Source organism: Ictalurus punctatus, chromosome 1, assembly GCF_001660625.3.
Source record: "Ictalurus punctatus breed USDA103 chromosome 1, Coco_2.0, whole genome shotgun sequence".
In the NCBI taxonomy this organism is placed as follows: domain Eukaryota; kingdom Metazoa; phylum Chordata; class Actinopteri; order Siluriformes; family Ictaluridae; genus Ictalurus; species Ictalurus punctatus.
Window position 1 is genome coordinate 4484129 of NC_030416.2, and position 26615 is coordinate 4510743.

The window sequence follows — 26615 nt, forward strand, 5'->3', positions numbered from 1 at the left end:
ATGTGTTATAATTTCAGAAAACACACAGACTGGACACTCCATATAAACAGATTTTTTAAAAAGTATGGTTTTTTGATGGTGAGGTTTTCCCTGAGGACATTTTGTGTCATGGGAAAGTATTCAAGACAGAGGGGTCTTGCAGATACTCATGATACATGATGCGGCAACGAAGGCATAGTCAAGTGTTGTCTGTGAATGGGAAGTGAATTCCATGCTGGTTTGATTACATCAATCATCAAACCTGGGTTTCGGCACCACTGTGATAACCCTGGTCGATGGGGTGGGGAATAAAGATCCAGGAGGCAGGGTACGGCATGAATAGAACTGTAATTTTTATTAGTGGATGCCTTTTCGCAGCCTTAAGCACACACAAAACAAAATCAAAATGATACCAAATCAATCTGTGTCCTGTTGTTGGGCGCACATTCAGTTTAGCTCAGACAGTCAGTACTGAAGAAGAAAATAACTGTATAAATAGGCTGCTGTAAACCACACACAGGTGTAGACAATCATTCATTACCCGCTCACTCTCTCCGACTTTTCCTCCTATTCACAGCTGGTGCTCAATCCACGTCCCCACTGCCATACATGTCAAGCTGCATTTTTTAAAAATATCATATTAACTTTAAAAAATGTATTATAGGTGCGTTTTTTCTTTTTCTCTTACACAAACACACAGGGTGGCTGGGCTCTGCTGCAGAACTGCCACCTGGGGCTGAACTTCATGGATGAGCTAATGGACACGCTGACAGAGACGGAGAGCACTCATGAAAGTTTCCGCCTATGGATGACCACCGAGGAGCACCGCCACTTCCCCATCACGCTGCTGCAGATGGCCATCAAATTCACCAATGAACCACCACAGGGTCTCAAAGCAGGACTCAAGAGGACCTATGGAGGTTAGAGTGAATGTACCGACAGACTCGTCTTAATCAATTGATTAGTATTTTTTGTACTATGTTTCAGAGTGCACTTCTGTGAATAAAACTTTTCCGTTTTATTTGGCTTCTTTTATTTTTATTTTTTTTTACATTGTTCAGTATGGTGAATCTCAATATGTGGAATGTAATAATTTATTTTACGTGGATGTTGTAAGTACAACCCTGTTTATTTTAGTACTTAACCAATACTTTTGAGGAAATGAATGATGTTCCGAACAGTTTGTTTTGCTTCCATTGTTTCATATTGTCCACAGAAAGCAACATGCTAGCTTGAACGTGCTAACTTATAGCGTTTATAGCAGTCACGACTGGCTATGAATCTGTAAAGCTAAACAGGATTGTACATTTGGAAACCCAAACAATACTCTGACCTACTCATACAACCTCAGGCAATTGAAATAGACCCAGTGTCCAGTGGGGTCACTAATGCTGTTAAACAAAATACAGCACTTAAGGTTAAATGATGGAGGTTGACCTTCGTTCTCGGAATAAAAAGTGCATTTTCAAACACATATCACATCACAGGCTGTGTCATTTATGTAGAGATCGGGCTTAATCTGTTTGTTTCCCACTGAGAATATTGTTTATTCTGAGGGATGACTGGTGTCGCTTACGGACAGAGAATAATGAGCACATTTTATTTACGCACTGATAAGAAGACCACAGCACTTGAGTTCACTCAGCTGTACAATTCCCAAATTTACCAAATGACATGGTGCCTGGGTGCTGTCAAGACTGTCTATATAGCTTCAGGCCCAAATTCAATGAATTGAAATGTCAGATTTTTGTGCCTCCTGTGTCAGTCAAGTGAGTGAAACTCTCTCTCTCTCTCCATCTGACTCTCAGGGATTAGTCAAGACCTGCTAGATGTGAGTAATATGCTACAGTGGCGGCCGATGCTGTACGGTGTAGCCTTCCTGCACTCTTCCGTCCAGGAAAGGCGCAAGTACGGCCCACTGGGCTGGAACATCCCATATGAGTTCAACCAGGCTGACTTCAACGCCACTGTCCAGTTTGTGCAAAACCACCTGGACGACATGGACATCAAGAGGGTGAGACAGATTAGCTAACCTGATCTGCACTCTTCTGCCATACTTCTGGAAGCATTAGGTCATTATTTAAGTAGGACATTGCTGGAACAATATTTCTTTTAACCAATCATGTTGGGGTCATCTCCTCCCATCACTGAGACATTCAAAAAGTAGTTCTTCTTTGGCTGAAAATCTTTAAACATTGACCAATTCTTTATAGTTTACACTTATTTGGTTGACTACACCTAAATATGTCTCTTACTTAAACTTGGACCCACACAATTTGTCTTTCAATTGAGTGACTCCAACGAAATGCAGGTAATATATTTGCGCCTATTTCCATTGGAAATAAAAATATTAATTATAAAAAATATATTTAAAGCATTTATTAAATAATTGAGTATACTGTATGTGGCTCTGTAAATTAAAATAATAATTAAACATTTTTACTTACCACAGTATAACCTCTACTTGCCATCATTACATAAAAAGTAAAATAAATACACTGTTATTTTACATTCATATGTTGATGGTTTGAGAAAAATCACCAACAACACAACCACTACCTACACCTACATGCACAGTTGCAAGAAGCAAAACAAAAGCAAGTTAGTAATCATTATTTTGGTTATATGGGACGTTTATGAAATTACGCAACAGCAGCCGGTGGGAAGTTATTAATTTTCTCTCAGTTAAAGTTACCCAATGTTACCTTATCCCCAGGGAGTGTCCTGGAACACAGTGCGTTACATGATCGGTGAGATCCAGTATGGTGGCAGGGTGACGGATGACTACGACAAGCGCCTGCTGAACACCTTCGCTAAGGTTTGGTTCAGCGAGAATATGCTAAGCCCCGACTTCCAGTTCTACAAAGGTTACAGCATCCCAAAGTGCACTAATGTGGAGCAGTATCTCCATTACATACAGGTTAGTTATGCAAAGTTGTTCACTTTCCCAGGCTAGCAAGCCTGGAAGCTCATTGGGAATATATCAAGGGAATATCTCACCCATGAGCGTTGAGGTTAATAAGTGACAGTAATGCTGAGGCTAATGAGTGACAGACAACAAGAAAATGAGATTATGCTTGCTTTTACCAGCCAGCTTTCATTGATAGTTTCATTCATCTTGGTGTCAGTATCCAGCATTATTTAATTAAATATGTTTAGAATAACAGTATTGTTTGCGTTTCGTATAACTGACCAGTAGCACTTTGTCATCCCTGAGGGGTCTTAAAGCCTTGCTGTGTGCCACCGAGTGTGTGCATCAGGCTCATTCTTGCTGCGAGTCCGCAAGCATGCGTGCAGAGAGGAGAGAAGCTGCTTGGGGACAAGGACAGCATTTACATCACATTGATCTCATTGCTATGGATGTTTTGTCATGGTGCCATGATCTAGCCATTGTTTGGTCTGTCGCACACAATGAGCTTATCATTGTGAGACAGCGAGCGCACAAGCAGATTGACGGCCAAGAAAATAATAGCAAATTGGATCAGTTGGAGAGAAAGAAAAAAGCGAACAGCCCTGGCTGTGCAGTTTGTTCTGTCATTGGGTAGTGTAACATATGTATAAATAATTGCAAAATTGGGACTGGCACTTAGAGTCAGTGCACGGGCAATCCTTAATCAATTGATGAGTGCAGGAATTCTGATTGATTAAGAAATGAAATGAGTTTACATTTATAGGCTAACATCCCCTGAAGTGTTTGTCTAGTGCCATTAGAAATAATGAGCAGGAGGCAGTAAAAATGTTCAAAGAAAAGCTTTTCAAAGAATGACCTTTCATTCAAACCAAAAATGACCTCTGATAAAATCATAGCATGCTGGCTATCAGTCCATAACCCAAACAGTCAGCAGTCTAAAAAGTGAATCAGTCTCCTGAACTCTATGAAATCAGAAGAATTCCTGAGTGCTAGCTATTTAGAAGCACTAAGTGCTGGCAAGTCAGGAGTCCTGAGCACTGGCAAGTCATGCTCACCAAGCACTGGCAAGTCAGAACTCTCAGGCACTGAAAAATCAGGAGCATCAAATGCTGACAAGTAATAAGTCTGGCAAGTTAGGAGTCTTGGGTGCTAGCAGGTCAAGATCACCAAATGCTGCCAAGTCAGGATCATCAGGCATGGGTAAGTCAGGAGTATCAAGTGCTGACTTGCTAGGAGCACTAAGTTTTAGCAAGACAGGAGCACCAAGCCATGGCAAATCAGGAGCAAAATAGAGAGTGTCACTTAGAATCAGTGCACGGGCACTTCTTAATCAACTGATTAGGGCAGGAGTGATTAAGGGAGGACGTGAGTTTACGTTTATATGCTAACATCCCCTAAAGTGTTTGTATGCCACATATCTTTAGAAATAATGAGTGGGAGGCTGTAAAAAAACGTTCAAATAAGGAGCATTAAGTGCTGGCAGGAGTAATGTGCACTGGAAAGTCAGGCGCCTTTCATGGCAAAGAGTCTATAAGTCTACTCTCTTCAAAAATAATTTTCATCCTGTATGTTAAAGTGTTTTTTTTTTTTTTTTTTTTTTTAATTCCTTTAGGGTAGAACTAAATAGAACCCTTTTGGAAATACGTATTGAACCATTAGTCACTCAAAGAACCCCTGAACCATAAGAGTGTATCTAGATTTTTATTTATCTGTCTAGCTGTCTGAAGCCTTTTGTTGATCTATCCATTCATACATACGTCTCTCAGGGCCTTCCAGCTTATGACACCCCAGAGGTGTTCGGTTTGCATCCCAATGCTGACATCACATACCAAAGCAAACTAGCCAAAGACGTGCTGGACACCATCCTGAGCATCCAGCCAAAGGACAGCTCCAGTGGTGGTGGGGAGACAAGAGAGGCAGTGGTGGCTCGACTGGCCAATGACATGCTGGAGAAACTTCCTCCAGACTACGTTCCCTTCGAGGTTTGTCTTCTTCTTATTTTAATTTTTTTTTTGTAAATTGTATCACATCCTTCAGTGTGAGAAGGATGTTATCCTAATATACCACAGGCTTCATCAGGAGTGATTTATTATTTTTACCCAGATCAACAAGACCTATTTCAGACGCTTACCAAAAATGGGAAAAATATTCAAATGTTTTCTACAAAGTCAAACCTACTGTATATGCTCCAATCAGCCAGTCTACATTTTATATTTACAAATAAGGACTAAGAAACTGTTGGAAATGCAAAACAAAAATGCAGATGTAGATGAGCTATACTGGATATTTTAAAATTGTACAATTTAAAAATGTTTATTGTGCTGTTGGAAAAACTGATAGGGACAAAGGGACTTCTAGTGCTCGTTAGTGAACACAGCTTGACAGTTAAATACACAGATATTGGCTGTGGATGTTCTTCCTTTGGTAGCTTAAAGATGGCAATTGTTAAGAGCCGTTTACATTCAAAGCTCCATCATTGAACCCTTGATAACTTTATTTTGATATGATAGGCTTAAAGTTAAAACTCTAATGATTCTCATACTCAAGTTTCTGTTAAAACAATTAGCACTATTTGACTATACAGTGACATAAGAGAATCATAAATCACACTCTCCGGCATGGCCCAGAAGAGGATGATGGCCCTTTTGAGTCTGGTTCCTCTTAAGGTTTCAGGGAGTGTTTCCTTTCCACCGTTGCCTCTGGCTTGCTCATTAGGGATACATTTAAATGTTGATTTATCTGGATTTCTAGCTGCTGTGTGACATTGTCCATTGTTAAAAGCGCTATATAAATGAAAACTGAATCGAATTGAATTGAGATGTTATGTGCTGCAAAATTGTTTATGCCCTTTTTTAAAAAAAAAAAAAAAAAGTACAACTGCAGATGCTTAAGAGACCAGCAGGTACTAATTGGTATCCACTTATTATTCCTCTCAAATTAACACTGACCCGGGTCACCGGCTGCTTTTTTTTGCTCCCTCATTATTAACGCACTCTGAATCCAGACCTTTTATCTTTTCACTGCCTAAAAGCTTTTACAGTATACATAGTGGACAGGTGATCACTGGTCAGAGAACATTGTGTGTTAGGAACATATGTACTGTTTTAAATGAATATGCTGGGTCACAACCATTTTATTTAAGATCGATTACAAATTCATATGATGGTATTGATGTGTGTGTGTGTGATAGGTGAAGGAGAGACTGATTAAAATGGGTCCGCTACAACCAATGAACATCTTCCTGCGTCAGGAGATCGAACGCATGCAGCGTGTGTTGGTCCTGGTGAGGAACACACTCACGGAGCTCAAGCTGGCAATCGACGGCACTATTGTCATGAGCGAAAGCCTGCGTGATGCGCTTGACTGCATGTATGATGCCCGCGTCCCTGCCCGCTGGGAAAAGGTCAGCGATTTACATGTGGCCCCACCCAACATTTTTCATGCAACTGTGAAATATATTTCTTCAATGTTAATTTCTCAAGTGCTTCATATATTTCACTCCACATGGTTTCAATGAAGGGGGAAATAATAATAATAATAATAATAATAATAATAATAATAATAAATGCCATTCGAAAGCCCAAAATGTATTTTTAAGATTATTATTTTAGTTTCCACTGTTTAGCAAACGACTTTTTTTAAATAATAAATATTTCACAGTGAAACCTTTTTATACAACTTGAGTTGTGTGAATATATATGGATTTGGATTTTAATGGATTAATGTATTTTTAGAGCAGCACAAATTCATTCCAGGTGTAGTTTCGGATGTCCTGAATTTATTAATGCCCCTGGTTTAATTTTTATTAAGAGCAGTCAGATGTTGAATTAACTGAGAGGTCAAGAGTGCAACTCTAGTGATGTGTGTCTGAATAATAATAGAAATATGAGGAAAAGAATGGGTTTAAAGACTTATGAATATTAATGTCTTTGGTAATTTTGTGTTTAACACACTTGTCAGGTTCTTTCGGTTCAGCGCCATAATAGAAGAGACTAACTCCTGAATGACAATGATCAGTTGAATATTGAACAATTCCTTTTGTGTGTGTGTGTGTGTTTCTTGTGCTCTTTATTTTTTAAATATGTCCTGATTGAATCATTTCATTTCTGTCTATTTGCTTTAGTGTGCTTGCGCTTGTGTTTGTTTTAGGCCTCCTGGGCCTCCAGTACTCTTGGCTTCTGGTTCACCGAGCTTTTGGAGCGAAACCGTCAGTTTCAGTCCTGGATCTTCGAGGGACGTCCCAACTGCTTCTGGATGACAGGCTTCTTCAACCCACAGGGCTTCCTTACAGCCATGAGACAGGTGACCCACACATACTGTACACACATTGCAGTATAACTATCCTTGTGGGGACCAGATATCACAGTGGCATATGAGGACCTTTGCCTCATCCTTAAGTTTATGGGTGGGAACAGTGGTGTGATATGAAAGTGTGCAGGGTTTGCTTATGTTTATGGGACCCAGACTTTTCAGGGGCACAGCTACGAGGCAGCTGGTACACTGATACACTCGCAAACTGTTCATCCTTCCGTATAAGTACATATAAATATGAAGTTAAGCCAATTTCGGTACCAGATTTCACAATGTCCATTTTCGAACCCTGCAGGAGATCACTCGTGCTAACAAAGGCTGGGCCCTGGACCGCATGGTTCTGTGCAACGAAGTGACCAAGTGGATGAAGGATGACATCACGGTGCCACCACAGGAAGGTGTCTACGTCTATGGGTTGTATCTGGATGGAGCCAGTTGGGACCGCAGGAACTGTAGACTCATCGACTCCAAGCCCAAAGTCCTGTTTGAAATGATGCCTGTAATCAGGATGTATGCCGAGAACAACGGTGAGACACATGACAATTTGAATTATTTTTTTGCTTAATAACGTCAAGAGAGAGAAAAACCTCTAGGATTAGCACTTAATTTGAAGGTGAAACTAGAGTCAGGTGTTCAATCAGTGGGGTGACATTTCAGGTGAGTGAGCACCCGGTTATATTTAAAGAACATGTTTGTGGAAGTGTATCATCACTCAAACAAAGGAGATTTCTGAGGACCTCAGAAAAAGATTTGTTGATGCTCAGCAGGCTGGAAAAGACCAAACAAAACCATCTAAAGGGGTTGGACTCCACCAATCCACAGTCAGACAGATTTTGTACAAATGGAGGAAATTCAAGCCCGTTGTTAGGCTCCCCAGGAGTGAAGACCAACAACGATCACTCCAAGAGCAAGACGTGTAATAGTCTACGAGGTCACAAAGGAACCCAGGGCAACTTCAAAGCAAATAAAGGAATCTCTCACATTGGCTAATGTTCATGAGTCCACCATCAGGAGAACACTGAACAACAATAGTGTGCATGGCAGGGCTGCAAGAAGAATGTCACTGCTCTCCAAAAAGAACATTGTTGCTCCTCTGCAGTTTTCTAAAGATCTTATGGACAAGCCAGAAGGGAATGCCTTATGTTTTGAGAAAGGAAAACACTGCATTCCCGCACAAGAACCTAACCCATCTGTGAAACATGGTGGTGGTAGTGTCATGGTTTGGGCCTGTTTTGGTGCTTCTGGGTCAGGACAGCTTGCCATTATTGATGTAACAATGAATTCTGAATTATACCAGCGAATTATATGTCAGGACATCTGTCCATGAACAGAATCTGAAGAGAAAGTGGGTCATGCAGCAAGACAACCACCCTAAGACCAAAGTTGAATAAAAAAAGAAGAATAAAGTTAATGTTTTGGAATGGCCTAGTCAAAGTCCTGACCTTAATCCAGTAGAAATTGGTGTGGTTGGTGAGTGGAGCCTAATTTATTCGTGGAGAAGAAATTAAATTATTAATATTTTGGCGTCCTAAGTGGGAACAAAAAGAGACTTGGGGTAAAATGAGGTCCAGTAACGAGAGGAAAAACAAAGCCATCGTTTGATTCCTAACCCCTGCAGCACTCCTAATTTAAATGTGTTTCAGTTACCACGGTTAAATTTATCTAACATTTGAGTACACAGTCAGCTTTTCAGAGAATAACTCTTCTAAGCCTAGGGGTCTGAGGTGCTAGTTCATGAGCATACAAAAGTCTGATTCCAAAAATAGTTCATACAAAAGTCTGATTCCAATACCAAGGACTATTTATTTTGCAAAATATAATAAAGGATTGGACACAGCTTATACTTACTGATCATGAGCAAATTTACTTAACATTATTTAGAAATATTTGTGCCCTTTATGGAAATAAGTAAATGTGAAGAAATACAAATATGTTATCTTTTGATCTTAAACACCGTATAGTTTTGTTTTAAAACAATTTTATTTTCCAACAAAAAGTTTCCTTCTTACAAAAAGTAATGCAATACCTTCCCCCAGACATTGGCTTCAGAATGATTGCCACCCCCACAGTTAATATTTGGTGAGCATCTGAAGCTTCTTCTAATCTTATTTCATAGTGTCTGCAGGTATTGTCAAGTTAAACGTGACTTTTTTTCTTTTTTTTTAAAGGAATTTCAAATGTAATTTACGAGCACATTTGCCGTGATGATACACCAAATATAAAAATGCACACTTCCAGAAAAGAATGAATAAAAAAATGTATGTTCACTTGAACACTTTCTAATGTTCTTTGCTGTTTCTTACTAAAATGATTATACAGCAGCTCCTTAACTATGTATGCTAATGAGCTGTAATAATTGAAACATCAAGATTTGTATGTCAGATACAAAATAAGCATATTATGCGTTTATGCATATATTAAAAATATGGAACTGTTTGTAAAGGTGCCTGAATAAATAAATAGACAGACGAATTTGTGTAAAATGGCCTTTATCTGGCTTTATCTTATAAATACTGGGAAAAGACTGTACAAGTTAAAGGTACAACAGTCAAATTTTATTTTATTTTTTAAAATACCTTACTTGTACAAACAACCTGGAAAGATACACTCACTATCCACTTTATTAGGAACACCTGTACAACTGCACATTCATGCACATTCATCTAACTGTTAAAGACTTAATCTTGGGGGACAAAAAATAAATAAAACCATCATCCATTGGAGCATCTATTCCGGGATGATTTTAGCTTAAAATATGACAGTTAATAGTTATTGTGTGTAAGGGTTTCAGTTTGTAAAATTCAAACAAATTAAGTCTTTGACAGGTTCTGATGAAATAATGATGCTAGCTCACTCAGACTTTTAAATATTACCATACTACATGCAAATAATGTTAAAATTGCGTAAGACTGGAATTATTAATATAGTACCGTTTGGCTGATTCTCAGGTGTGAAGGACCCTCGCTTCTACTCCTGCCCTATTTATAAGAAGCCTGTGAGGACAGACTTGAACTGCATAGCAGCTGTGGACTTGAAGACAACTCAGACGCCTGAGTACTGGATCTTACGAGGTGTAGCTCTACTGTGTGATGTGAAATAATGTCTGTATGCTAGATCTCGGTCTGCTTACGTACACTACTAAGACAGACTCAGGACTCAGAGCTGTCATTACGGATACATTAATGGCTAGAGTTGGAGCCAAAATCTGAATTGACTTGCAAGATCTGATTATTTTGCCATATATAAATGAGTATTTTCATCATTTTCATATATAATTATGAGTAAGGAAGAAAGCATGAATTTCAAATGATGTTGATATAGGAAGATATTCAAAGACAGCGGCGGTACGGTACGAGTTACTGTTACCATCCTGAAGCTGATTATCTTACTAATAAGACACAAAATCATAGCTAGTCATACTTCCGAGAAACTGTAAAGTTCTCCGTCCTAAACATGTCCCTAAATCGGAAAGATTAATGACCGTTACCAAGCCCCGAACCTGGAGACTCCTTCCATAAATGTTAACTAAATATATCATAACAGAAAGCGTCACCATATCAATGATTCTAAGGTTCTCTTTGTTAAGTAACATGTTTTACTTTGTTCACTGTTTGGCTTAGATGCAAGTTGTTACTATAGAAAAGATATGATTTTAGATAGAGCGTGATTTGAATTAGAAGTGTTGTTGTGTTGTTAGAGAAAATTATTCAACAACTTCTGACCAATCAGAATTGAGAATTCAAGAGTGCTGTGATAAATAATACTGTGTATATATATATATATATATATATATATATATATATATATATATATATATATATATATATATAGTTTTCATTAAAACCATATTTTTAAAGCCTTCTTCGTCTATTTTTTTTTTTTTATCCCTCAAAGAATCTGAAATCTTGTAAACTTTACATGCTGGAAATAATTTTTATACGTATAATTATTCTGCACAGTTAAATACCTTTTTAAACAAATACTATTTGCAGGATCAGTCATATGCCTCTGCACTGAATTACTTCCAGATCTCTGTGTACTGAGTCAGACTTTGTATCATATGAAGCAGTGCATTAGGGCTTGTCTTTTTCCCAGCGTGCATTGTTCTCTTACTTGACAAGCCTCGGGGCCTCCCGGCGGCAGCTGCAGCAGCTCAGGAAGCATGTGTGTGCAAAGAAAAGGGCACAGCTACAGTACGTCTGTTTAATTAGCAGGTATGATCAGGTGCACAAAGCCTCTTATTAACAAACTCACTAACTTCCACAAGACCGTACGGATGTGCTACATCACACTCTTCATCTAGTTGCTCATAAATTCTTATTTATTCTGAAATCCTCTCTGCTGGTAAAATAAATAAATAACTGAAATTATTTATATATATATATATTTATTATTATTATTTTTAAAACAGGCAAATGTTGTAACTCAAATGGTACATTTTCTCATTCTGAACAAGTAAGTGTACCTAATAAACTGGAAACTCTAAGGAGCCAGTTTAGCAAACGCTGTTGTAAAAACAGTGGATCTGACTACAGTTGTCTAGCTTAGTATGAACATCAGGCTTTGATCAAGTTGTCGGATTGCTATGTATGTGCCATGGCAAAACAAACATAAGCCAGTCTATTCAGTTTGAAAACATTTACTGGCCTCTCAAAATATCTGCCACAGTTGGAGAGGAATGTTTAAATGTCTTTTTTTTTTTTTTTTTTTTTTTTTAAATATCTTCTTTCACTTTTGGCTTTAAAATGGTAGATCTGTACATCTGGGTTTTTCCCAGGCAGCCCCACACACCCGGTTGCCAGGGTAATGTTTATTTTTATGCCAAATCTGGCTAGTTTGGGAACAAGGTTGCTGCTGGGGAGATCAAGTCTGCGGGGTTGTTTTAGTCCGCAGCTCCCATGATATTGTTTTAAAGCAATAATCAGAATAAAATCTAATCAAACATGAGCTAGGGCAGACAAAGGAAAAGTGTAACATCATGTCATGAGAGCGAAGACTAGAGGTCAATTATTCAATGATGTGTAGTAGTAAGAATGCTGGGCTAAATATGAAGGAAAACAGTGTGAGGATTGGAGAAATGGGGGATTATAGCATGGATAACGACCGTACCAAATACTTACCTCAAATCAGAAATGTGGCGATCTTGTTTCCTACACAATGGAATAAAAATGCAAGAAAAATGCATCTTCCTTTCCCATTGGCTTTGGTTTTGTGCTAGGGTCAGGTTTTTTTGTGCAGTTTTTTTTTTTTTTTTTTTTTAACTGTAGTTGGGCTGGAAGTCTTGCTGAGACTTGCACACTGCACACATATGCCATCTGGCATGTTTCCAAAAAGACGATTGCAAAATAAACAAACAAACAAATAAATAAATAACCAGATTGTCCTAACACAGTGTTAATTGTGGCCTTTTAGCCACGTACGGCAGATATTGGCTACTGTATACGGACAAGCAAAGGAAAAATACAAGATCTTTTCATAATATTTATTGGTTTAAAGCCCATCTCATTATATAACTAGGCCATACACCTCAATTTCCGATGTGCTATGTGTTCTGAAATGCTTTTCTGCTCATCACAGTTGTAAAGAGTGATTGCCATAGACTTCCTGCCACCTCAAACTAGTCCACAACCGTTGCTCACTGGAGGTTTTACGTACATTTTTCACAACATTCTGTATGAAATGACCTTTTTTTTTTAGGCACCAGACCTTTACAGCCACCTGTTTATTAAATAAAAAAATAAATAAATGAAGTAAATAAATTTAAAAAGGGGCCCACAGTTTCAGTCTATAAGGTACAAGCTCTAAACAGTAACAAAATATGAATTCGGCTATTATTGTGTAAAAAAATCTGGAATGAAGTCAACAAGATACAAGTGAGGCAAATCAGGCCCTTAAGTGGTATAAACGGAAGAGATTCGTTGATATTATACTTACTATTTATATATATATATATATATATATATATATATATATATATATATATATATGATATTTTTTCATCTCTCCCTCTCTCCTTCTGTCGAGCCACACACGATTTTATGGAGATACTAGAGATCCTGATCCTCTCTGCTCTCCGGACCTGCCTGATCCGTTTCGGATGCCCTACCTCTGGATGGAGCTCTTATCTACTCCAATTCCAGTTTGCTGGGACTACGGCTGCTTCTAAGGCCAAACAGGCTTCATATAAAACCATAATGAACTTTTTCACACTATCTGTTGTTACCCAGATGAGGATGAGTTAACTTCTCAGACTGGTTCCTCTCAAGGTTTCTTCCTCTTAACATCTTAGGGAGTTTTTCCTTGCTACCGTCACCACTCAACAAGTGGCTTGCTCAGTTGGGATAAATTTGCACCTTAAATATCTATATACCATGTTGATATTTCTGTAGAGTTGCTTTGAGACAATGTCTATTTTAAAAAGCGCTATCCAAATAAAATTGAATTGAATTATACGGCTACGCCTTATATTAACAGCCCTCAACTTGGACCCCTTTGAGGAAACCATTCAGAAGAAAGAGATCAGAAGTACATATAAAGTTTAATGATTAAGTTTTGTTGGGTTTTTTTTTTTTTTTTACAAAAAAGAAAATCTTTTCTTGCTTTTTTTTTTTTTTACAAAATGGAAAAAAAAAATCATAAACAATGGCATTAATACATCAAAACACTTTTTCGGTTGTATTTGGTTTTCTTACAAAAGAATTGCTACCGTACTTACATGTTGTACCCTGTGCACAAACCCTGCTTATGAAAAACTACCGGAATGCTATCGCTTGACATACATCCAAGATCTCGTGCATCTACAGGAAAAGGCGGATTATTTACAAGTGTCTCAGCCGCTTGACGTTCTTAATTGACTTTGTTGAGCTCGTCGGCTAACGGCATTACGTTCCCTTGTGAAAGTGACCTGGACATCTCCGTATGGACGAAATAGGTTTTGAGCTCCCCTTTGCCCTTGACGTTGATGATTCCTCGGCATGAGCACAAGTAGCCAAGTGTTAACAAGATACGACTCGTCTCCTCCGTCACCTAGAAAAAAAAAAGAAGTGTTTTTTCTGGTTGTTTATTGTTTTTACGCCACCACATCTGGCACACTTCGTTTGGAGCACTTTATTGGGCAAGCACTGAAGCACCGGGACATGCACTTCACTTGGTCTACACAGTGGTTGTGAGTCACGGCACTTTGCATTTATATTTAATGCTCTCTGATACTGCTCTGCTCACTTGAATACAGTTTAAGGGATAAGAACTGAACTAACCTGTATTTTCCCAAGCACTCCTGTGCTGTCCATTCGGCTTGCTACATTCACCGTGTTGCCCCAGATGTCGTATTGCGGTTTCTGGGCCCCGATGACACCCGCGATAACAGGTCCGTGGTTAATACCTGCATGTGGAGAGAACCTCGTATTTAGCCGCAACAGTGATAATGATAAAAGTTGCTGCTTTTTTTTTTTTTTTTTACCACACCTGTTAGTCCAAATTACAGCATAAACTGATACTTTGGGTTCATTTGGTTTTGGTTTGGTTTCACACTGCACATAAATAAACAAAAGGAAAACTCAATAAGGGATCACTTATTGCCCAGAAATACTAATATAGTTTGACCATTAATGTAATTTAACTTTATGGATTTTTCAACACCTCCCTTTTGACAAGTGCCGAAAAGATCTTTAGGTTTTGATTTGATTAGCCGGAAAACATTAACTAGTCAAGAGCAATTACTAGCTGCCCATTTTCATGGAAAATGAGTAAATCTGATCAGATTTTATTTTTGGACTGTGTGTGCAATACACTCCAGCCTTAATTGAATAGCTGTAATTGAATTGATTTCACCCTGGCCAACTCTGCTTTCACACTGCCAAGCTAATTAATTTAGCGAACAAACTAAAATGACATAACAGTTATGGTGATTTAACATGACTCTTTTTTATTTATTTTTGGACAGATGAATGGAGAGACCTTCACTGAACCAGATCAGCATGCTTTTCATATAATAATAATAATAATAATAATAATAATAATAATAATAATAATAATAATAGGGCGCACACTTCTAGGGTCGGGGGTTCGATTCCCACCGTGGCCCTGTGTGTGCGGAGTTTGCATATTCTCCCCGTGCTGCGGGGGTTTCCTCCGGGTTCTCCGGTTTCCTCCCCCAGTACAAAGACATGCATGGTAGGCTGACTGGTATGTCCAAAGTGTCCATAGTGTATGAATGGGTGTGTGAGTGTATATGTGAGTGTGCCCTGCGATGGACTGGCACCCTGTCCAGGGTGTACCCTGCCTTGTGCCTGATGCTCCCTGGGATAGGCTCCAGGTTCCCCTGTGACCCTGAAGGAAGGATAAGCAGTATAGAAGATGGATGGATGGATAATAATAATAATAATAATAATAATAATAATAATAATGAGAACGAATCAGCCAGTGCTAAGAAATGAGTTTCCAAGCGCAAGCCAGATCCACTGAAATCCTCCAGTCATGCTTGACGGAGCTCCCTGAAGTCTAAGATGTTACAGCAATCTCACGGATACTTGATTTAACTCCTGGTAAATCTGTAAGCTTGGCCATGGACTTCTGCCAGGCTCATCTTGAAATGTGCTGAATCAATATAAAAAAAAGAAGGTGCATTTCTCCCTTTAATTGCTGCATCAGTAACGCTTCTTTACTCACTGAAAGTTGGCTTTGAGAAACATCAGGACTGGTGTGTTCGCTTCCAATTTTGAGAAATGTCAACTCACTAAGTCCTAGATCTAATATGCAGAAGTTGCTATGAATAATGCAGCTTGTCCAGGGAACCGTGCCATCTCGAAATGTGCGAAGTCAATGCAACTATTAAAGTTTTGGATTAAGGCTAATGCATTTTACTGCCGTAACTTTCACATCTAATATCGCGTCATTTGTCAGTATCAATTTCCTTCTGATTTTGTCAGGTCTCATTCCAAACATACCAACTCTTAGCTTGAAGTCGTTGAAGGAATGCTTATTGATGACATCGAGCTTCCCGACCAGAGCGAAGGCGAACTCCACCATGGTGCCGATATGCATGTACTGTCGGTCGTGCTCCTGAAATTTCACACAACGAATGAATTATGAACAGTCTCGAAGCCGTTAAACGCCAAAGAGGTTTAGCCAGTTCAGTGCATCATGTATATCAATAGGTTCCAGTGCAGGAGGTGTCAATGGTAGAAAGTAATTCTGTCACTCTCTGGGCTTATCCCTTGACTTATTTTCCATGACTGCAAGAGGTCAGAAGGTTCCAACAGCAATAGCTCAGAAATACATTAGCAGTTTGATTTCACAATATTACTCTCTTTATGGAGAAAATGGGTCTCTTCATAGACCTCAGTGGAACATAACTGGGACTTTAACATGATGGTAGTTTTGTTATTCTAATTACACAATATTTATTATGGACGCATCTATACCAGTACTGATATTGGTTCGATACTCAAAAAGATGCTCCAATACGAACATCTAATACCATGTGATACTATGTAAATAGTGTAAGTCGCCATACTAATGTACATTAGTACATTGAAGCAAACTTTTGCTCTGTGAAATTATCAAGAGAAGGAACTGCAGCAACAAAACAACCTCATACAATCTCCTACAGCTTTTAAACAGTACTTTTAATAGAGAGCATAAGGACGGTCGACTGCACAGAGCAATATAATTTCAAAAAAAAAAAAAAAGCGAGCATGGAGTCTGCACTTTGCTCACGAGTCAAGGTGCTATTCTCAGATACTACTCTGTACGCTATGGTTGGCCGTCCTCACACTCACTATTGAAGATACTGTTTACATGCTGTAGTATCTTAAATGTAAAACTCCACATGAGGAGGTCATTTTCTAGCAGTATTGGTATCAGTACTCAAGAATAATAATAATGATAATCTAGACTTATATAATATAGTGTTGCCACCTCCCATCTCCAGGTTGATCCCTGGTTTGCACGTTCTCTGCAAGTACATGTGGGTTTCCTCTGGGTTCTCCAGTTTCCTCCCACCTCCCTAAAACATGCTGGTAGGTGGCTAGGGCTAAAATAACTCCACCCACCGTGCCACACTATTATCAATAATTATGCTGAAAAATTGTCGACTGTATTACCTGTGCATGTTCGGGCGTGGCGTTTAACCCTGTAGCTGCCATGTACGTGCTTCCGATGGTCTTAATCTTCTCAACTCCACTAAACTTGGGCTTGGAGAGCAACTGCGTAGGAAAGAGGAGTCCGTAACCAACCCGAAGCATCATTCCATTAGTCATCAGTTAGCACTATTTATAATGTATGGTCACCTCATCAAAGTCAGCGATGATTTCGTTCAGCAGCCTCAGACACTCGAGGCCTTCTTTGTTAACATCTGACTCTGTGTAAAACTCTTTGAAGTCCGGGATGGAAGCGAACATCACACAGACCAGGTCATAGGACTGGTGATACAGATCCTAAGACATATAAGCACACAGATAAGTGAGCTGTGGGAATTGGTTCCAAGCTACCGGAGACTGATTTACACTGCTAAGCTATTACAGCCAAGAAATTTGCTTTCCTCCCCCAAGTTATTCCATGTTTTATTCTGGGGTTTTTTTCTGTTGTGCCGATGCAAATAACTGCTCTCGTCATGCACATTATTGCATAGTGTAGCGTAGGCGCCAATAAAATATTTAGCTTGTGGTGGTAAACACCTCAGAGGCGCTTCAAGTGGGAGGATTCAAATGATCCAAGTGGGAGGATGCAAATGATTCAAGTGAGCCGATTTGAACCCCCAGGTTGAACCACTTTTGCTTTCAGCTTCTATCACAATTGAACTAGAACTCAACAGTTTGCATCCCCAAAATGGTTCCGGAGCTCAAATAAAAACGATGTACGATTTACGGGTTATTTTAAAAATCTGCATGTTTTATTATAACAGACGTCACAAATTATTATCTTCTTTAAAAACATGTTTCTATCACAATTGGTAAACTAGTTTGTTTGTTTGTTTGTTTGTTTATTTATTTATTTATTTATTTATTTGACTATTTATTATAACATACACCAGTTGAAGATGTATCTCAATCTGTCTTAAGGATGTGCAAACTTTTACACTCAAACGTAAGTGATCAAGAATGTTTAATATCAGTTTCAAGTATGTGGAAACATTTGGATCCTTTTCTCAAGGTCCAGAGTTATAAACTTAATTTGGTGTATCTGCTCTGGTTCTAGGACATACGGTTCCTCAACGGTTCTTCAGATAGTGAGCTCGGAAGTAAAAGGCTACTATTGGAATCGTTTCTGAAAATGGTTGAAACCCTTGAAATGGGCTTCCTCAAGAGTTCTTTGGATTGTTAAGGGTTCTATCTTCCTAAATGAAACCCTTCCTTGTATGGTTTTTATACATAACATATATAACATACCCCCATCCACACACACACACACACACACACACACACACACACACACACACACACACACACACAAGGTACTAGGTGACATAATTGCATTTGAGAAGGATCCTGTTGCTCCCACCTCGTTCTTCCAGTTTCGGGCCAGGAAGTGTTCTGCCACATGAGCAGGCAAGACGTTCTCCAGCAAAACGCGATTGAGGTTCTCCATGGTCTCGATCTCCTCACACTCCTTCTTGAACTTGTTCTTCCACAGGAAGTCCAACCTACAGTAATATTCAGTCTGTTACAGGAGGACACAGAGGTGAAGAGACGGGAAGTCACCGAGCTCCTTTTACTGACAAGACAACACAGCAGTTCCACAGAGAGAGAGTGAGAGAAGAGACTCAAGCGCTTTACTGTTAGACAGCTGAATGTCATTCTAATGAAACATCTGACAAAAAAGTAAAAGAACGCGACAAAAGCTAAACATGAAACCTTTATACAATAAAAAAAATGCACAGATTTGACTTATATCACAGTGCTGTTAAATTCTCAAATCTGGTCAGAAGGTGTTGATTAAATTTCTATAAAAGGGGTAGTGCAAATTCTAGGTTGATAGTAATGCATTTGTTCTAATGTGTTGTTTCTATAACAACAGAAAACTCACTTGACAGAGTTTCTACATTGTCTACGGCTAATGATAAGCTGATAAAACAAAGCAAAAAACAAATCATTGTTGAGGTGGTGAAGTTTTCAGGAAGCAGTCTCTAGTCAGAGTGAAAGCTCTAACTTTAGGTTTTCCCCCACAGGAAAGTCTTCAGGACAGAGGAGTTTGTGCTTTAAGGTTTCCTGATGACAAGAAAAGCTTAACATTTTTTTTTTTTTTTTTTAAATAGCTGCTATAAAGTACGTGATTAGAAGAACTAACCTGTCATACAGATGTTCCACAACATAAATGGATAAATTGTAGTTGTTAAAGATGTACTTTATGTTCGTCATGCTTGCCAGACCTTTTAACTTCACCCAGAACCACCTACTTTCAAAGAAAGGTGATTTGGCTGAAATGGCAGATGACCAACCGTAGACCTTAATAGTACAGGATGTGCTGTTACTGGAAAAGAATCAATTCTAGGCTGGTAACAGTAACTCTGTAGGTGTGAACCTATGGTTGCTTATTTGCCTATAACGGCATGCCATGCACACAATTGTTTTATTGCCCTAATCAGGCATTCTGATCTCCTTTGGATTCATATGTTGAGGAAAGCTACAGTATGACCATCAAGCGCATCTTAAGCCATTAGTTCATTTCTACATGTTAATTTAGGCAATTTTACCCAATTTCAGCTGATCAATTTGGGGGTGGCCTCCTCACCAACCAGTTCCTACCCGGTTTACAGAGTGAAGTCGAATCAACATGGCTGCCCAAAACTGTGAACAGTGTAAACATATGCCTTCTCTACTTTTAAATTAGTTTATAGCAGTATTACATGCTTTTGTGGCGGTTTCACTGTGTTTTGTTTTAGTCCCGTCCCCCCCCTTGCCGAAGGTCGCGTTATTACCGTACAATGTGAAAATTACCATTTACCACATGAAAAGAATGTACCGGTTGATTTGAAGTTTGTCGTGATCTCATTTTTAAACATTGGCAATTTACACGGATCATATCACTACAAATGATACAAAGACCAAGTGTATGGCAATGCAAGGGGCGGGGATAGCGTTCATACTTAAGACTTGATTCATTTGAAAATTGAACGTATTCCATCCACATGAGTCACGCTCATTCAATGAGAATTTGACTACACTGGAAAAAGGTTTTCATCTACAGTAGGTTGAGAGTATCTTGGTTGCTTTGTTTTCTGAATGCTCAGCAAAAAAAAAAAAAAAAAAAAAAAAAAGGAAATCCTTTGAAATTGATTTATCAGTTTTCCAAGGTCTACTATTGGCATTGTTAGGCTTCTTTGAGTAAAATCTGGTCCCAAAGTTTAATTCACTCATTCTCTTGAGTGAGCACTTATCCACTTATCCGGTTATTCAGGGCCATGGTGGATCTGATTTTTGGAAACACAGGACCCAAAAACACAACCCTTATGGTGGGTTGTGAGCAAACACAATCACACCTGAGGGGCAAATAGAGAAATAGGGGCAGCCAATCTTCCTATGGATACAACAGTATGGTTATTTAAAAAACCTTTTTAATCTTTTAAGTCAAGAAAACCTGTAACAAAAATAAAACATCATGTTTCTGCGATGATCCTGTGGAATCTCTCTGACACGGTATCTGTGAAAGGTAGAAACCTCTGCCTCGGGAGTAAATAAATCAAGTCAAACCGTTCAGCCTGAACTATCGACTGCGAGTGAGTTCAGGAAGGGTACGGCGTGTGAATCTCCTCTGCCTGCTCAGCTGCTTCAGCTCTAACTGTCACCTGTCATATGTCAGGACACCATCCTTTTTTTAAATTTCTTTTTATTTATCATACTCTTGTTATTTGTTCAGGAGAGGAAGCAATGTTTGTTTTTTGGTTGTTTTTTTTTTGTTTTTTTTTTGGTTGGACAAGTATTAGGCTTAGCATTTACACACAAAATAAATTCTCTCCCTGCTTGAGCTTAAATCTGTGCTAATTATGGCAAAATTGCTAATATGCTAATAATGACAAAACAAAATTTGAAGTTTTGTTGAAGGCACTTTTAACCATATCAGAAACTCGGCATGGAGGATTCGCTATATTAGCATTTACTTTTGGTATTATTATTACATCTGTAGTATTATAAGCTTGGGTATGAGACATTAAAGTTTTGTCATGCATTTTTGGCTGAAATTTATATTTACAGCTCAACAAAGTCTAGACTTTAAAGTTGCATCAAATTCACACCATCAAAATTCATAGACAATTAGAAAGTGCAGCTCAGTTACTGTTTAATTTGATAAGATTCTAATCATACTGTACATGATTCTCAATACATTTTTTATTTGTTCTGATTCTTTTGTTTTTTCAAATAAATATTACAGCACACATTAGTTCTGGCTGTATTTTTTTTAAATATGTCATTGATCTATATTCTATAGCTAATAATAATATGGTGTTTTTTTTTTCTATTTAACAATCAATAATCATTGGTTTTCTTGTTAAGGGCTGTTTATTTAACATTTATGGAAGGAGTCTCCAGTGTGAGTGGTTAGGAACAGTCAGCAAGTTTTCTGCCACTAGAAAAATTATGTCTTTTTTTCTGATTTCTCTGTAACATTGTGTCAAGTGTATTTCTTACTTATGACACATAGCTCATCATAGTCATTACTCTTGAAAAAAAAATGCTGTATGTTTAAACATGACAGCTGACATTAAGACAGCATCTATCTATCTATCTATCTATCTATCTATCTATCTATCTATCTATCTATCTATCTATCTATTATCTATCTGTCTGTCTGTCTGTCTGTCTGTCTGTCTATTGGTCATACTGCTGCAATTGTTCATAATATTTTCTTATTATTATTTGATAAACCCCAAAGGTCATTTATATTCCGATGAAGTTAATGCATTTATAGTGTTATAATATAGATTTATGTGTGACTGCATAGTAAAAATAAAAAATAAAAAAATCCAAAATGGTCGTTTCACTCTAGGTTTTAGTCACTCTATTCTCACCCAAAACCCCAGTGCTATGCATCATCCTGAAGAGAAAGTAGTGGAAGGATGGAGGCACAGGGGAACCAAGTCTCTTGGTGTTCTCGGAAAGTGGAATAGCAAAATAGGCCTTAATTTATTGAACAACCTGATGGATGGAGGTGCTATTTTGGGAATGGTTATGTTTAGCACAGCTCCAGTGCTGTTTTCACCACATTTTTAACATTTCAGACTGGCTTCATTACTCTCGCTTCCACGTTGTGAGGTGAGGTGTATTTCCATCATTCAGCACTCTCTCAACCCATTTACACTTGTTTCTTCCTCTTATTCTATTTTCCAGTCATATGCTTTTTTTTTTTTTGTTCCATTTGAAAGAAAGGTGCAGGACAAAAATGAGGGGAAATGGGAAGAAAAATGGCAGAACAAAAACACTGCCTGTCTTATGAAGAGATGAAATGAAGATGAATCAAGCCAGGTTCAGGTTTCTCAACCCAGATATGATGAAATACAAGCATAAATGATGTGGTTCTATTTGTGAAATATGATGTAAGGAAATAGATAAAAGTTAACATTAACTCCGAATGCGAATTTATTTCATATCTTGTTTCATGTCTTCATTTGTGGAATTTGCACAATGAAATGAGGACGTGTGGAGAAAAAAAAAAGAAATGTTGCTGCTTCAAAGGATACCACCTCACAGACACAACTGGCAGAACCAAACAAACTTGCATCAGGATCGAACCAATCACTAAAAATATACTGCTGAGGCAAATGTGGAGTTTGTCGAATGTAGTTGACTGGCCGAGTCAAAACATCTGAAGCCTAAAGGCTAACATTATGTCATCACCACTGAGGAAATTGTATGACCATACTGGGTGACTGTCAAATCCAAAATTAAATCAGGCATAAAACACAATGGGGTGAGCTGTTCTAGGAAAATAATCAATGATGGAATTGTGAGATGTGGCCTGATGTGAAGCAGAGTTACTCTTAGCACCCTGAAGTGGTATTTAATGTTGACCATTTAATGTTGTGGAACATCTGCAAAATAAGTTTGTTATCAATTACGTTTTACCAGCTATAAACATATAGAAGCATTCCCTCACCAATACCTCGTTTTTTTCTCTCTCGAGGTAAAAAAGACACAATAAAGTCTTCTGTCCTGAAGACTCCAATAATTGTTGCACTATATTTAACAAAGTTGTTGGTTTTTTTTTTTGATAAAAATTGTTATATTTGAACAAAAGTTCAAAAAGGTTAACCAATAAAGACAATTTTTCACAGCCTTCTTTGCTCATATTTACCAAGGGTGCCAATATTACTGGAGGGCACTGTATATATAAATTTTTATTTAACGTTTCTGGATGAATCGTGAGACCTTAGGCGTCATTTATTGGTTTTCTTACAACAAACCAATAATATGCACCATTGGGTAAAACAGGACACCACTCCCACCCCTGAACAGCTGTTCTCTCTATTACTTCCTGTGTTTAAGAAATGTATGTGTGTAGAAGTTCAAATGATATATTCTTCTTAAAATGTTCAACTGGCGGAACCATTTCAGTAGAAATTTGAATGGGATGGTGCACATGGTGTTTAGCTACAATGCAAAAAAAAATTGCTGTCAACAAGAGCAAGACTGTATGAAAATAATGCCATTCAAGAGTCATACAATCTAACCCCAGCTATAAGCATCCAAAACAAGCAGTAAGAAGAAGAAGAAGTAATTTTCTCACCTGTCTGGCCAGCACAAGCAGGGTCACAAAGAATATGAAAAGTGACACCGAACCCATGGTCTTCAGATCCTTCAGCACTCCTGGCCTTGATATGGAAAATGCAAAAAGAGATAAAAAGAGATAAAGAGAGAGAGAGAGAGAGAGAGAGAGAGAGAGAGAGAGAAAGAGAGAGAAAGAGAGAGAGAGAGAGAGAGAGAGAGAGAGAGAGAGAGAGAGAGAGAGAGAGAGAGAGAGATCTGTAAGTGCAGCTGATTCCCTGTAACAAATAACATCATATTTTGGTCCATGAAAGGCCAGTGAGCCATGTCGTTTCCAGCTGTTTATTAATAAAGAGCGTCACTGTTCATTAGTGTTAACACTGCAGCCAAGCTTTCTGCCCAACGTGCAAGCAAAAACCTTCACACCTGCTTTCCTGACTGAGCTACATTCTGTCCAGATACAGACCTCGAACTATCTGAAAGCTCATTGTTGTTCTTTTATCAACACATTTTGTGATTGTGACATTTTGTACTCAAAACAATGACCTCCAAAGTAGTGGTTTATTATTTTGGTGGTAAAAAAAAAAATCAATCTAAGTCATGGTTTCCTCTGTCAGGAGGTTCAGTCTTTCAACAAGATGACTGGTTTGAATTGAAGAGGAATGGTACATTTACTGCCGAAAATGATCGACACAAATGGATGGTATTCTTTCAGGCTATAGTAAGGATTTTACAATTTACAGCCTTTCAACTTTCAGTGGTTTTGCCATAAAAAAAACACAACAGTTCTGCAGTAACTAATGGAAAAAGGGGGATAAGCAGCAGATGATAGATATGTTTTTTTTTCTTTGCTTACTTTCAATTTACAGTACAATGTTGTTTCTCCTTAAACATGTGATACTGGAGTGAAATTTATCGTTAGTACTGTATAATTCTACTTACCACTTATATGTTACTTCTATCTGTTTACTGTCTTTTACTTGCCAAATTAGCACTTCAGTCTTTATGCCATACATTTACCAGCTTACTAAAGAGAATTTGATGGACATTTCACTGTAACTTTGTTGCAGAGTTGTACTTATCAAAATAATTACGCAGTATTTTGTGAGATTGCATCCAGTTAATACTTAAAGGACTGCAAACAGGACTATCTTACATACACTGCAAAACAAACAAGCAAAAGTAATATTTCTCATAATGAGAATATAACATAAAACAAATATGAAATTCATAAACCTGTTTCTAGATATAATTTTTTAATGATTTCAAGCTTGAAATTGTCTTGTTTTGTTGTCAGATAATTTTCTTATTTCAAGTATTTATTTGTGGAAATGACCGAAAATATCAGCCAATAGAACAAGAGTGTTTCAAGCTTGAAATTGGTTAAAACAAAAACAACAACAAAAAAAAAACATTCCATATTTAGTCACTGTGAAAAGGATGTGCACTGTACAACTTAGCAGATTTGGCCTTGGGGGCGTCATTTCGATATGGCCAAACACAAAGATTATTTCATCTGCACTCAAGATTCATGTGTGCCCTCGAGTGCATTTGGAGCACAGCTCAGCCTTGATGAAGACGGAAAGCTTGTCTTTATGTTGGTCTAACAATAATAAGCCCGTCTTCATTGGACTCTAATAATAAGAGCCCATTACGAAGAGGGACTCAAAGCTTTGCGTAATAAGAATAATAGATCCTACAATCAACTTCCTAGAATAGTCATCCTCAATGAACACTTATGCCAAATCCATTTCGGGCTCTGAGGTAATTTAGAGTGCCACTTCATTCAGAGAGGTCGATATTGGAAAGACAGACAGCAGGGTTTTTTTTTTTATGATAAAAGCTACATCAGATCATCGTGACTTATGAACATTTCCTGGACCTTTCTTAGCTTAGATCATAGATAGATTTGTGCTTCACTGAAACACAACGAAAAAAGACTCACAAAAAGATGGCTGTGTTAGTCTGTATATAGAATAGAGAGTGTGTCAGAATATCTGTGTCCTCCATTGATTGTACAGTGTCCTCCATTAATATTGGCACCCTTGGTAAATATGAGCAAAGGAGTCTGTGAAAAATTGTCTATTGTTTAACCTTTTGACATTTTGTTTTAAAAAATTCACAAAAATAATCTGCTCTCATGGATATCAAACAATTGCAAACAATACACAGGCCAATATTAGTGGAGGGTACTGTATATACATTTTCTAGACAAATGAATGATTTTTTTTTAACCATACACAAGCTAAACTTTTAATTTGAAATTTGAATTTGAAATCAGATTCATAAATGTTCAGACACTGCAGGATTTCTGATAGGATTTTTTTTTAAAAACACACTTAAATGTCCAGCTAACAGCCAACTGGCTAATACAAGCTAACCAGGATTTCTCAGAGGAATATAAAGTTGATGATTTGCACTGCTAACTAACAAGTGAACCTGACAGGATTACAGACAGGATTATTTTTAATCATATTAATAAATGTTCATAAACCTCCCCTCTAACATCAGCCAACTAGCAAAATGGGGTCATTCCCATATTCCCAAGTGGGAGTTAGGCTTCAGCATTATATATGTTCATAAACTTCTCTGTGAAACTAGCTAATACAAGCAACCCTGATAGGATTACTAGCAGGAATTTTAAAACATAACTGTAAAATGTTCATAAACTTCCCTGCTAGCACTAGTCAAATAGCTAACATGAACTAACTACACAG

At 38.0% G+C, this 26615-nt stretch overlaps 2 protein-coding genes across 2 annotated transcripts in view; one reads left to right on the forward strand and one right to left on the reverse strand.

Annotated features, from left to right (window-relative positions):
- The window catches only part of dnah5 (dynein, axonemal, heavy chain 5), a 106280-nt gene extending 95316 nt beyond the window's left edge, over positions 1–10964 (forward strand). The window contains exons 73-80 of the mRNA XM_053679503.1: positions 680–899; positions 1788–1993; positions 2696–2899; positions 4657–4872; positions 6081–6293; positions 7040–7192; positions 7497–7728; positions 10150–10964. Coding sequence (XP_053535478.1) covers positions 680–899; positions 1788–1993; positions 2696–2899; positions 4657–4872; positions 6081–6293; positions 7040–7192; positions 7497–7728; positions 10150–10301 — 1596 coding nt within the window. The 3' untranslated portion in view covers positions 10302–10964. The remainder of the gene's footprint in view (positions 1–679; positions 900–1787; positions 1994–2695; positions 2900–4656; positions 4873–6080; positions 6294–7039; positions 7193–7496; positions 7729–10149) is intronic.
- A 2243-nt stretch (positions 10965–13207) lies between these two features.
- adcy2a (adenylate cyclase 2a) overlaps positions 13208–26615 on the reverse strand; it is a 196991-nt gene continuing 183583 nt past the window's right edge. The window contains exons 19-25 of the mRNA XM_017480514.3: positions 23921–24005; positions 18701–18859; positions 17491–17637; positions 17305–17406; positions 16147–16261; positions 14458–14582; positions 13208–14227 (exon numbers count right to left, since the gene is read on the reverse strand). Of these exons, the coding sequence (XP_017336003.1) occupies positions 14048–14227; positions 14458–14582; positions 16147–16261; positions 17305–17406; positions 17491–17637; positions 18701–18859; positions 23921–24005 (913 nt within the window). The 3' untranslated portion in view covers positions 13208–14047. The remainder of the gene's footprint in view (positions 14228–14457; positions 14583–16146; positions 16262–17304; positions 17407–17490; positions 17638–18700; positions 18860–23920; positions 24006–26615) is intronic.